General features: G+C 39.6%; 1 protein-coding gene across 5 annotated transcripts in view; it reads left to right on the forward strand.

Annotated features, from left to right (window-relative positions):
- Nucleotides 1-73: 73 nt before the first annotated feature.
- The window catches only part of SLC35A5 (solute carrier family 35 member A5), a 41,678-nt gene continuing 27,794 nt past the window's right edge, over nt 74-13,957 (forward strand). Inside the window, exons 1-2 of one of the 5 annotated variants that reach the window (XM_021007115.2) lie at nt 74-130; nt 12,424-12,585. In XM_021007115.2, coding sequence (XP_020862774.1) covers nt 12,456-12,585 — 130 coding nt within the window. In that variant the 5' untranslated portion in view covers nt 74-130; nt 12,424-12,455. Of the gene's footprint in view, nt 460-12,423; nt 12,586-13,957 lie in introns of all 5 variants that reach the window. The other 4 variants (XM_021007116.2, XM_021007112.2, XM_021007111.2 and 1 more) reach the window with 4 other exon arrangements.

Here is a 13,957-nt window from a genome sequence, read left to right on the forward strand (position 1 = left end):
GCACGTGATGCGAGGAGAGAAGGGGCGGAGCCACATGGGCCTCCCCCTGCTCTCTCCTCCCATTTCACAAACACCCCCCCAGATGATGCGCCTGCGCAGTGGGTCCCCTTAGCGGCTCATTTCCTGACTGGTATGTTCAGGTACTAATTCTTCTGGCAGTTCGAAAAGCTGAGCCTTAGGGAACAGAAACGATCTTATCGGTCCGTTTCTTCCCCCTCATCGCCCCCCCCACTCCCTTCTCCTTCCTCGACAATTTTCAAAATCTACGGCTGCTACATCGGCCCGTCACTGCCCAGCCTGGCGTGTACCGCCAGCCTAGGATGGGCTTCCTTCTACGCAGGTGTACCCAGCACCAGCGATAGGTAACAGCGCCCCGCGCATTGAAAGCAGCGCATGCGTAGGCAGAGAGGCGCCCACTGAGGAAGACACTATGAGCCCACTGCGCATGTGTAAGAAGAGGTTTGTTGGGTGTTGGTTTTTTTCTCTCGGTGGCGGAGGCGAAAAGGGGGGGCGGTCTTAGGAATCCTTGTCACGTGATGCTGGGCGGAGCTTGCTGGTCCCTGGAATGCGCTTGCACGTTTGGGAGCTGTCATTTCGGGCTGGTGGAAGAGCGGGGCGACCTTGCGTGGGGCAGCTCTTGGGAAGTGCCGGTGTAGGGGGGCGAGCTCGCGCGCCCAGGACCCCCACTTTCTCTGGTGGCTGTGAGGAGGTTCCCACAGCCAAAGTGGTTCAGGTTTAAAGGCCCAAGAGTCACCTCAGGCCCTTCTGCCTCCATCTGGAGCTGAACCCACTCTGCGCTTTGGGCTCTCTAAGTAGAAAAACTGTTTACTTTTTTTTCTCGGTTTTTTTTTTAAGAGAGAATTTCCTGTTAACCACGAAGTTCTTTTTTCCTCTCCCTCCCCTTCATTTTGGCCTCTGGCTGAGGTATTTCTCAGACACTTTTGTGGGGGCTACAATCACAACGCGTCATTGTCTACAATAAGAATGCGAATCTTGTGTTTCCCTCTCCTCTCTACCTGGAGTTTCTGTCTCCTCAAATATGTTATACCATCCTAAGATATTTTGTGAAAAATCAAAGTGCCCTTGTTTTTGTCTGAGGGGAGAGATCGAGAGAAGGAAGGGAAGACAAATCCGGACAAACTTGGGGGTTTCTCCTCCTTAGGTAGGGGTTCTCTTTGATGGCAGGGAGCTAAATTCATTTCCTTTCTTGGTGCCATTCTTAAAATTCATGTGGAGGAACTCAAATGCTATCAGAATACTTTTTCTGCTAAGGCAGAAAAAAAGGAGGGTCACCGAAAGGACTGTAGCCTTGAAGTTATTCTTTCATTAAAAGGCCTGTTGTGATATCTTCAACTCCTATCTCCTTGACCATAGTAGGTGCTTTATAAATGTTTGAATGAAATTGCCAATGAAATGAATCAGTTTTTAAGCCTCTTGAGTTCTTGGAGGTTATCCTGACATTTATCCTGTAGAGCACTGGTGTCCAAACTTTATCTTGCACTGATATCAGTAAAAAAATTTTTAAGCAAACATGTCCAGTGTGCATATACTTCTTTATAAATTATATACACCTGTGATCTTGGCATATACTTCTTTATAAATTATGATCTTGCTAATAATTTTGCATGTCATAAAACTTAAAAGATAATAAATAATATTTCATCCTAGAGTCAATAGTCACTGGAACTTATTGAGTAGGGGAGTGACATGATCAGCTGAGAACTAGGAAAATCACTTTGTCAGGTGCTAGCACATAGAAGGTGCTTAATAAAGCAGTTTTTATGCACTTGATAAAAAAAAATTAGGCACTTGATAAAGCACCATTGGAAATATTGATTGGGAATGGATTAGAGAGAGGGGAGAGATGAGTCTGGGAGACCATTTTAGGAGGTTATAGAATGGTCCAGGCCCTGATCTAAGGTGGTCACTGTTTGAGTAGAGAGAAGGAGACAGATAAGGTAGATATGGAAGAAGAAACAATACTTGACAATTGCTTATGTGGGGCGAGATTATGTTGAAACCTATTCGTATCTGTTCATGCTGTGCAACTTACTCATCCAGAATAAAAAGAGGGGAGGTCTTTTTGCACAGCTCAAATGAAGACCACCACTCTTGGAGAGGTATCTATCTCAGTCATGAGGTGAGTGAGGTCAGGGAGTGGATATATGGGAGTAGAGAGGGGAGGCTGAGTTTTCAAATGGCACCTGCTATTTAGGTACAACTGGCCAGAAGCGCTGAGGCCCAGCTCAGAATGGAGGAGGTGATTTAGTGAGAGAATATTGGGGAATGAGAGTAGGTGTGGTTGTACTGGAGAGATAAACCTTATGATAAGACACTACATCTTTCTTCTCAGTGGACACCAGCTCCTACTTTGGGCTCAGCTGCTGTAAAGAGCCAGGTCTGTCTTGACCTCATTAATTCGGTATGCCACAAATTACATCAGCTGTTTGATGACTTCAGTGTGCTGTAATGAAGAGTATTTGACTTGGAGTCTGAGGACCTGGATTAAAATTCCGAATCTGCCACATTTTACCCACCTGACTTCAGTTTTCTCATCTATAAAATTATGGATTTGGACTAAATTACCTCCAGAGTTATTTTAACTCTAATTCCTGTTCCTATGACCTGGGGCAAGCATATCATCTGGGTATTATCTGGGTAAGACTATTGTATGGGGATAGGAGGGGAAGTTGGAGGGAAGGCATTAGGAACTCTATTACAGTACGTCATTGGAGGTAATATTCCTATCAATGAAACGACAGATCCTTTAAACATTGACTAATTTGGTTATTATAATCTTTGCTTCATTGATATATTACAAGGTTTAGGCCTGAGGGACTCAGACTTCAGTGATATATTTTTCCCATGTTTTCTATGGCCTAGAAAATAAGTAAAACAAATTGTCTCCACAATGTAAAAATTGCTATTTCTGTTGAAGAACATAGAACAAAAGGCAAGAAAAGATTACATTAATCATTGAAACTCATTAATGTATTTCATTCAAAAGCAGGTTCATATTTAATTTTTAATTAGAAGTAGGAAGTAAAAATCACAGATAAAAAATAAAGCTAGATTTTTGCAAGTATACCACTTTGTTCAGAATTTGAAAGGATTAATAATGTGCTTATAAAGGAAACTGAGTTTAATCATAAATTATTTTATTATTAAAAATTTAAATCAGATATTTAATGAGTATAAACAGATATAATTGTCCACAAAAATGTAACAATTTCTGAGCTATGTCATATTAATAAAAAGTTTTCTTAAATAATAAATGGAATAATAAAAGTTCATCAGTAGTCCTCAGTCTCTCTGGAACAGTCAGCTCAGCCATTCTCTCAAGAGCTAAAGCAGCTTGTTATATAGTGACTATTGCCTAACTTTTTCAGCAGCATCATTATGAATATTAGCAATTGAATAAGTTCTGTAGAAGTAGTTGAAGTTGCACATGTAGGTGCTCTGCTTGTAACTGAATGTTCACACTGGCCTATACCTTCTCCTTCAAGAGACAAAACTGAAAGCATCTTACTTGGTTATGAAAATAGGAGAGTAAACCCATGTGAGAGACAGAACAACCAGCAGATGGGAGTGGTACTAATAAGGTAAAAACATGAAAGCCTAAACAAATTTTCAGACTCTCTTGGCTTCAGTAATAGGATTTGCTTCAGGATACTGCAAAAATTTAAGAAGGGTAAACTATAGGAAAATCCTCCCTATATTCAATATTTTTGAGGTCCTTATTATAATACTATGATAAGTTTTTGGTTCCATAGCTGGAATATAATATAAATGCGATATAATGGAAAGAGTGCTAGAGAGAATCAGGAAATATGGATTCTAGTCCTTGCTTTGCCACTAATCAGCTGTATGACTTTGGATAAATTCTTTACCTTTTCAGTCTTCGATAAATGTTGGTTTAATCCTAACAGTCTTGTTATAAGAAATGCACACCAGGTATTAAAAATTTCATTGATCTACCAGGTACAGGCAGCTGTCCCTACCTTTTCCTTCTTCTTAAGGGTATCCTGAACAGTGTACTTTCCACAATTATCAATGGTGAGCAGCTCTCTAGGGGGTATAATTTGGGGTTGAGGTGATATTATCAGTCAGTTTATTAACCACACCAAGGGGGTACCAGACCCTGTAGGGATACAAAGATAAAAAAGAAACAGCAGCTGCCTTCAGAGAACTTACATTCTGTCTGGGTAGAAAACATGGAATATATATGTATATGTATATAAAATAAGTACAAAATTATTTTTCAGGGGGAGGACATCAGCAACTGAGGAGATGTGGAGAGGCCTCATGTAGAAGGGGCACCTGAACTGAGGAAACAAAGAATTTTAAGGAGCATATAAATGAAGAGAGTATAGAGTGCATTAGGCCATTTGAGCCTTATAATAAGCCTGTGGTAGGACCTCAAGTATAATGACCTGAGAAACAGAAATGTTGAGAGACTTGCACATAGTCATTTTTCTTTTTTCATTCTCAATCAGTGATCTTGTCACCTCCATGAGATCAATTATCATTTCTGCATATGATTCCCTATTTATCTAGTCCTACTCTCTCTCCTCCGCACCAGCCTAGCATCACCAACTGCCATTAGACATTCCAGACTTGATGACCTATAAGGATTTCAAACTCAACAGGTCCAAAACAGAATTCATTACCTTTACTCTCAAATTTTCTCTTTTCCCAAACTTTCCTATTATTGCCTCGAGGATGACCATCCTCCCAGACATTCAGATTTGCAGCCTCAACTCTTCTTTCAGTTATTCCACATATCTAATCAGTTGCCAAATCTTGCAATTTTTTCCTCTATAACTTTTTAAAAAGACATTCCCCTTGCACAGCTACTGTCCTGGTTCAGGCCTTCATCACCTCAGGAATGGATCACTGCAGTAGCTTTATAATTTCTCTCCATGCCTCAAATCTTTCTCAACTCAAAATCATCCCACGTAGCTGCCAAAGTGATTTGCTTAAAGCATAGCAGGGTGTAGAGATCTTTGACACTTAAAACTCTTCACAACTTGTCCTTTTCCTACTTTTCCAACCTTCTTACATTTTACTACTTGCTATGAATATTACAGTGCAGCCACGATAGTCCACTTATCGTCCCTTGTCCATGACACTCCATCTTCTATTCCTTGCCTTTGGCCTTGCTATTCAGTGCCTTGAATGCTCTGTCTCCCATTGTTTGATTCTTGGATTTCTTGGCTTCCTTTAAGATTCAGCTCAAATTCGGCCTTCTCCAGAAGGCCTTTCATAGTCCTCCCAGCTACTAGTGTCATGCCCTGTATATTACCTTCCATTTACTCCTTATGTATCTTGTACATTCTAATTTATAGACATATAATAGTCTAAACTATTAGAATATAAACTCCTTAAAGGCCAGAATTGTGTTTGGTTTTGATTTCTCTTTGTATCCTTAGCTCCTAGTACAATTCATGGCAGGTGATAAATGCTAATTAACACATGCAAGTGGGAGATGGAACGTTGCATTTGAAGAACAAGAAGGCCAGTATGGTCACACCATAGAGTTTGGGAGGGCTATATAATAAAGCCAAAGAGATAGGTTAGGTCCAGGTTATGAAGGGCTTTTGAATGCCAAACAAAAAAATAAATGCAGCAAGAAGCCATTGGAGTTTATTTTTTAATAGTATTATTTTATTTTTCCCCAGTTACATGTCAAGAAAATTTTTAGCATTCATTTTTACAAGGCTTCGAGTTCCAAAATTTTCTCCCTCTCTTCCTTCTCTGAAAATGGTAGAGAGTTTGATATAGTTTATACATGTGCTATCACGTAAAAATATTTCCATATTATCCACAGTTGTGAAAGAAGAAATAGGTCAAAAGGGGGAAAAAAAGCACAATAGAGACTAAAATGAAAGAAATATGCTTCAGTCTTCATTCAGAGTCTGTTAGTTCTTTATCTGGATATTTTCATTTGTGAGTTCTTTCTACTTGTCTTGGATCATTGTGTTGCTGAGAAGAGCTGAATCATTCATAGTTGATCATCATACAATGTTGCTGATACTGTGTATAATATTTTCCTGGTTCTGCTCATTTCACTGTGCATCAATTTGTACAGGTCTTTCAAGGTTTTTCTGAAATCTGCCTGCTCATTATTTCTTATTGTACAATAGTATTCCATTACATTCATATACCATAACTTGTTCAGCCATTCCCCAATTGATGGACATCCCCTCAATTTCCAATATTTTGCCAACCGCAAAAAACACTGCTATAAATATTTTTGCCTACATGGGTCCTTTTCCCTTTTTTATGATCTCTTTGGGATACAGGCCTAGTAGTGGTATTCCTGGATCAAAGGATATGCACAGTTTGGTTGCCTTTTGGATGTAGTTCCAAGTTGCTCTCTAGAATGGTTGGATCAGTTCACAAGTCCACCAACAGTGCATTAGTGTCCCAATTTTCCCACATCTTCTCTAGCATTTATCATTTTCCTTTTCTCTCATATTAGCTAATCTGTGAAGTGGTACCTCAGAGTTGTTTTAACTTGCATTTCTGTAATCAGAAATGAGTTAGAGCGCTTCTTCATATTCCTATAGATAGCTTAAATTTCTTCATCTGAAGACTGCCTGTTTGTATCCTTTCACCATTTATCAATTGGGGAATGGCTTGTATTCTTGTAAATTTGACTCAGTTCTCTATATATTTGGGAAATGAGGGCTTTGCCAGAGACACTTGCTGTGAAGATTGTTTCCTGTCTTTCTGATTTCTTTCTAATCTTGGTTGCATTGGTTTTGTTTGTGCAAAAGCTTTTTCATTTAATATAATCAAAATTATCTACTTTACATTTTGTAATGTTCTCTATCTTCCCCTCCCCATAGATCTGACAGGTAAACTATTCCTTGCTCTTCTAATTTGCTTATGGTGTCACCTTTTATGTTTAAATCATACCAATGGTCTGTCATATCTAATTTTTCTCTATCTTTATTGATTCAGTTGGGCCCACTTCCCATTTTTCTTTGGGATTTTACCCGTAGGTGTTTTGACATTGTTGACTTCTTCTGAGTTCGCGTCTTGGTCTTCCCTGTCCCCATAATAACTTTCTTTGGTCAGATTCTTTTTTTGTTGGGTTTTTTTTTTGGCTAATTTTCTTTGTCCTTTTTCCATTCTTTTAAATTTGAGCTCTGCCCCCAGAGTGGAAGAGGCTCTGTCTCAAACTTCTTATGCCAGTGGCTGCATGCCCTGGCTGTTTACCTGGTGCTGTGCTGATGTTGCCCTAAGGCCAGAAGGACCCTCAGTATTTAGTACTGTACTGAGGGGGTGGGGTGGGGGGATCTGGTGCTGCTGGAAAGTATAGGGGTCTGGCAGCTTACGTGGCCCTGAGCTGGGATCCTAGTGGTGCTGTCTGGCATGTGCTGAGGCCCAGTGGAGTGTTTTTGCATTTCCCTGGAGCTACAGTGAACTATGTGGAGGTCTGGCTTACTTTCTTGTCATGCTGGAGGATGCCTGTTTGCCTGGGGCTGTGCTGAAGCATGTGGTGGTTTTTAGAGCTGGAGTCTACTGGTTCCCTCTGCTATGCTAAGGCACATGGGGGTTCCTGGTGTTGGCATTTGCCTGCTCCACCACAGTGGGGCTCAGGATCTCCTATTGGTTTGCTGAGGTGAAGCTTGCTGCTGGTTTACTGGGAAGCTTCCTATCCTGGAATGTGTTCCCCTTTTTACCGAAGTGAGACAGACCTTTCTTGCTGATCTTCCAAGTTTCTTGGGCTAAAAATTTGTTTTACCCTGTCTTTTTGGTGGTTCTGTTGTTCCAGGGTTTGTTTGGGGGCACTATTTTATGGTTGTTTGGAGGTAATTATGGGAGAGTTACAGTGATTTACTGCTTACTCCATCTTGGCTTCCAGAGCCATTGGAGTTTATTGAGCAGGTAAGTGATACAGTCAGACCTGAGCTTTAGGAAAATTGCTCTGGCAGCTCTGTGGAGGGTGGGTTGATGATGCAGGGAGACCAATTAGCAGGCTATTGCCATAACCTAACAAGGCCTGGTATAATGTCAGGTGAAGCCTGAGCTACTAGGTCCAAGGAGTTACTATTTGAGTAATAGGAGTAAAGCCTGCTGCCTTTTGTTCATGTTTTGAGAAGCTCTACTGGTATGAAAATTATAAGAACTCTTTGGCTTCAGAATTACCCAGCGGTTGTGATAGTGGTTTTTCTTCTGTTGGTATGTCAGTCTAGGTACACATAGCCTAAGTGGCCTTCAACTCCTATCATTCAACAAATATAGGAAAACAAAAGTGGAAGACATAGGTCATGTAAAATGGCATGTCCTGAGAGGACTGGTGGTTAGACTTTCCACTAAGAAAATTACACAGGCAGGGTGGTCTAATTATCCTGATATAGTAGGTGTAGAACTGAAGATGTTCTTCCAGGATTCATTTTTTTGTGCTCCACGTGCGCACTGGACAAAAAGCAACATGTCATAGAAAGGTGAATCTTTATTTGGGAGATAATGAATAATGATCCTGAGGTCCTGAAATGTAAGATAAACAGGGAACCTTGATTAGAGGTGATATGTGAGAGATGTTCCTGAATTGAAGCAAATGCCCTCAAAGCTGATAGGAAGTATTAAACTGGCTAGGAAACAATATAACTTGTCCAGGGTGCCTAAAACTACTTACCAGGAAGACAAGTCCACAATAAAATCAAGCATCATCATCACCTAGATAGAGAGGGAATTTGGTGGGAGTTGCCACAGGCCTCTTCATCCTTAAGTTAACATAGTCTACTATGGCCACTAACTCCTGTTGAAGCCAGAGAGTGCCCTAGTTAGAAATATTGTCTTTAAGAGGAATGTTCTGAAGGAACACCTCCACATCACCTGTAACATGAAAGGTAGAAGTCAGTAGGCTTTGAGGGCCAAGCAGGCCCAGGTCTTGAGGAATTCCCAGAGGAAGTCCAGAAACAATTTGCCCTGAGCCATGAGTCTTAGCAAAGTGTCTGAGGGACCCCAGGTGGTATCAAAGGCTGCCACAACTGACTCTCTGAATCAGAGAGTAGTAACAAAGTCCTCAGTAAAACCAATCCCTTGGTAGTCTTTGCAATTTATTGCTAAAGATCCACAGTCTCTGAACCCCTCCGGGGTGAGGATGGGATACAGTGTGGCATGTGACTTTGGTATCATGGGCTCCCACAGGAGATCTGTGTAGTGGAGTCCAGCAATACTATCTTATCATAGGTGACCTAACATTCCTTCATCTTTGACATTTAATGGAATTTAAAAATTTTTAATGTAATGAGATTTTAAATCATTTGTATTACTTCTATGATGAGTCAACTTTCTCATCATATCACTTCTATAATAACATTTCATTTTCTGAATAAAACCCTTGTCCATGCTTAAATCAATATGGTAACATTGTCAACAAGACTATTGATTAAAAAAAATACTACCAAGCACCAAACTCTCAGCTCCATAGCTGAACTCTAACCTGCAAATAGATTAACCTGAGGTAAACTATGTCCTGAAACTGAAACACTATCTCTGGAAACAGTAAGTAAATGTATGCCTCCTTCAATAGCTGTAAAATTTTTAAATTTTCAAGTCATTGAAGGTTTTATTTTAGGGGAATCTGTAACATTGGCAAATGTGAGAGTGGTAAATTATGTAACAGAGCAGTGAGGCACAATGTATACAGTGCTTTTGGGGTCATGAGCACCTGGGTTCAAATCCCTTCTGTTGCCTCTGACCCATATTAGCTATGTGACCAAGAGCAAGTAGCTCAGCTTCTCTGTTCCTCAGATTATAACACCTACACCTTTGGCCCTGCCTCCCAGGCTTATTATGAGGCTCAAATAAGGCATCCTCCATTCAAAGTGTGCTCTGCAAACTTCCAAGTGCATAGAAAAGTTGTTTGATAGAAGTGTAGGAGAAACCTGGTTAGGAAGAAGTTGGTGAATGTGGCTTAACTAGACCAATTTAATTAGCATTGATTGTAAAACTACATAGAAAATAGATTATAATCAGAAATGAAATATCTGGAAAAAGTGGCAAAATGGAATCATTTTAAAAAACTAGATAATTGAATCAGGTTTGCTTGATGGTTTTTTACTGGTCATATTTATCATTCTAATAATGTAAGGTTTTACTTTGAAATGCATGTCACCCACAGAAAAATACACAAAGCTCTTCATTTGCTCATAAAAATCCTTTGCCTTTTCAGTTTTTATTTGAGCTGAGACAGAAGTGCCCTTGGACTTTTAACTACTGTAAACTTTGATATCTAAATCATAAAACAATGTCTTCTACCCTCCTAGGCCTCATTGATTTCTTGTGCATTCTACTGTATGTATTGAGAACTCTATTCTTTTGTGTACTAGCTCTATTCTGTTCTGAACTATACTACAATGAATACCACCAGATCATTCTGCTACACTATCTGTCATCCCCTGAGCTGTAATTAGAAAATGTTTTACCTGGAGCAAAGAATGAGGGATGAATTTGAAAAGACAATCTGACTTTATATGGAGTTGCTCTGAGAAAGAGGGAAGTCTATCCTTTCATCTCAGGTGATTGGGGAAGAGGGTGGGCTTGGGAGAGAAATAAAGAGGAGCCCCATGGCTTCAACGGTATCCTGAAGGTGTTGGAGTGAGCTGGTGAAAAGCACTGAGACAGTGATCAGCACAAGGAAGATGTATCTTATGCCTTCCCACAACTTCTATAACTGTAAAGTCCCATTTACTCAACACTAGTTAATAGCTTTAGGAAAATCCTAACTGTGATGCTACTACCTGACCTCAAAGTACTCAATTTAGAAATACTGTCTCAATTGAGCTTATTACTGTACATAATGTAGTAATATAATATAACATTAAATGTATATAATACACTTAATAATACACTTAATATTTATTGAATTGTTTGCTTTATGAGACATGGCAATAAATTAGGACTTAGATTATCCTTTCACTAAGTGCCTTCACAGAATGCTTAACTATATTGGTTTACTTTCAGCATAGTGATTGTATTGAAAGATATTGGGCTGGACATGGTAGTGCTGCAGTTGGAAGGGGAGGTCAGAGTCAGAAACTGTCTCCACCCAGGGACGCCAAAAACTGTTGCAATTTCATGATGTATTGTGGCAGAACCATCTCAAAGAATCAGAGTCAGACCACCTCTAATCCAAGTATAGGCATTTATTGAGACTGATGTCTCTCATGAGGCAGGCTAAGTTCCAAGAGGAACTAGCAACTTTAGTAAAAGCAAGATGGATTTTTATAGGGTAAAGATGCAATTATGTAACAGAAATTGTGAATATTAAAAAGACGGGAGGGGTTCGTTAAGGCATTAGGTAATAAGGGAGGGGTCCCAGCCTCAGTGGAACTGTGCTCGTGATTACCCACAATGTGTACAGAAAAACCCATTTAGGGAATGTGTATATATGATAATGATATTATAATAAGCCTCTCTATGTCATAGGTTCACCTAAAGGACAGCTTTTGCTATTACTACGAAGGTGCCTACTTAGGGAAAGTCCCTTCTGTTGTTTTGGGGTCCATATCCTGCTTGGGCATCCTAGTGGTGCTGCTCTCTGATTGGCTGAGTATTGTGGTACTATCTGAGACTGTATGGATGTGGTTGTGGTTGAGTGCATGGACACATCTGCTGTTTTTGTGGGAAATATGAGGAATGGGTCTGGGGGCAGTGACTATCTAGAGGCAGTGGCTGGGATTCCATAACATGGACATACCTGCTGTTTCTGTGAGAAATAAGAGTTCATGGACACACATACCTGTTGTTCTAATGAGCAGTGAGGCATATATGAAGAAGTTAGGATATTGAGTCTGGGGTGGGCAGGGGGAGGGGGGGTTTGCAGTAGTTAGGTAGGAACAGTGGGCCTGCTCTTCAGTGGGAAAGGAAGTTAGAATATTGGGGCTGGGGGCCGTTTTATTAGGATTACATCAGTGTCACTTACTGAAATAATTTAAAATGGAAGTACTATTGCAGATGAACTTACTTTGGTAGTTTTGATAATTTAATAAGTTTCCATTTTATTTCAGTTCAAGAAGCACTTATTATATTCCAAGCACTGTACTAGGTACTGTGGATACAAAAGCAAAAACAATGAAACAGTCTTGCAAGTGCACAGACAAATAATAAGTGAGGGAGTCAGGAAAAACCTACAGAGGAGTGGTACTTGAGGTATGTTTGAAGGAAACCAAGAGCTCCAGGAGTAGAGATAAAGAGGGAGAGCATTCCAGGCATGGGGCACAGCCTGTGCAAAGGACCAGAAGTGGGAGATGGCATGTCATATACAGGCAACTTCAAACTGACGGTGTCAGGGGAAGCAATGTATAATAAGCCTAAGAAAAGTGCCATCAGTTATGCCAAATAATTTGCTTGTCCATTTTCTAACACTGAATTTTTGCTTATGAAGGCTTTGCTTTGTTAAAGGCTGCAAACAACCAGACAGTTCAGACATTAGAATGGAAGGCAAGTGCTGCAGTCAGCCTGGACCACGCATTACATCAGTGGCTTCCACAAGTCTTCTGGGGGTGATGTTTGTGGCTTTAAGTTCAAGTCGTATTCTGTTGATGAAATTCTCAGCCAATGAAGGTATGTTAATATCTTTATTACTGCACTGTAATTCTAAAACCTATGTTCTGTTCCTAGTGCTGCCCGTGACTCAATTTCAGTATGAATCATATCTGTCTTTAGTTTTTTCATAACACAACGTAACACAAAAAGAGGATTCTTTATGAAACCATGAATTTCCATTTCATAGAGATATTACTTGCCTTTTTAAAAAAAAAACTAGATTGCAGAAGAAAGGACTTAGGGAGAAGTGATAGCCATATTTGAATGAATTTCATGTTGAAATATACTTAATCTTTGTTGTAGCAGAGGTAACATCAGGACCAGTGGACAAAGGAGGAAAATTTTGCCTTAACATGAAGGAGACATTTCCAAGAATTAGATTTATCAAACAATCGAACTGGATCCTTTTCAAAGTAGTGAGCTCCCTACAAAAAAAAAGGAGTGTTTAAAAAGTGGCCAGATGACCACCTGTCAAAAATGTTGTAGAGGGCATTTGTAAACATTAGGAGGATTACAACCATTCTGGAGATAATTTGGAACTATGCCCAAAGAGCTATAAAACTGTGCATACCCTTTGATCCAGCAATTCCAGTACTTGGTATCCCAAAGACATCATAAAAAAGGGAAAAAGGACTGACACATACAAAAATATTTATAGTGGCTCTTTTGGTAGTGACAAAGAATTGGAAATTGAGGGGATGCTCATCAATTGGGGAATAGTTGAACAAGTTGTGGTATATGAATGTAATGGAATACTATTGTGCAATAAGAAATGATGAGCAGACAGACTTCAGAAAAACCTGGAAAGACTTGAATGGACTGATGCTGAGTCAAATGAGAAAATCAAGTAGGTTTTACGTGTGTAATCTTACAAAACACATTTCCATATAAGTCATGCTGTAAAAGAAAACACAAATAAAAAAATAAAACAAGAAAAATAAAGAAAGCAAAGACAAAGTAATATGTATTCAGGCCCCAACAATTCTTTCTCTGAAGGTGGATAGCATTTTTCATCATAAGTCCTCAGAATTATCTCGGCTCATTGTATTGGTGAGAATAGCTGAGTCATTCACAGTTGGACATCTTATAATATTGCTGTTATTGTGTACAGTGTGCTCCTAGTTCTGCTCATTTCACTTTGCATCAGTTCATATAAGTCTTTCCAGGTCTTTCTGAGAGCATCCTGCTCATCATTTCTTATAGCACAATAATATTCCATCACAATTATATGTAACAACTTGTTCAGCCATTCTCCAGTTGATGGGCATCCCCTCAATTTCCAATTCTTTGCTACCACCAAAAGAGCTGCTATAAATATTTTTGTACATATTGGTTCTTTTCCTTAAAGTAATTTTTTTAAAATTCTAAATTGATTCATTTATTTATTTTT

The sequence above is a fragment of the Phascolarctos cinereus genome, unplaced genomic scaffold, assembly GCF_003287225.1.
Source record: "Phascolarctos cinereus isolate Bilbo 61053 unplaced genomic scaffold, phaCin_HiC Scaffold_726;HRSCAF=1367, whole genome shotgun sequence".
NCBI classification, from domain to species: Eukaryota; Metazoa; Chordata; class Mammalia; order Diprotodontia; family Phascolarctidae; genus Phascolarctos; species Phascolarctos cinereus.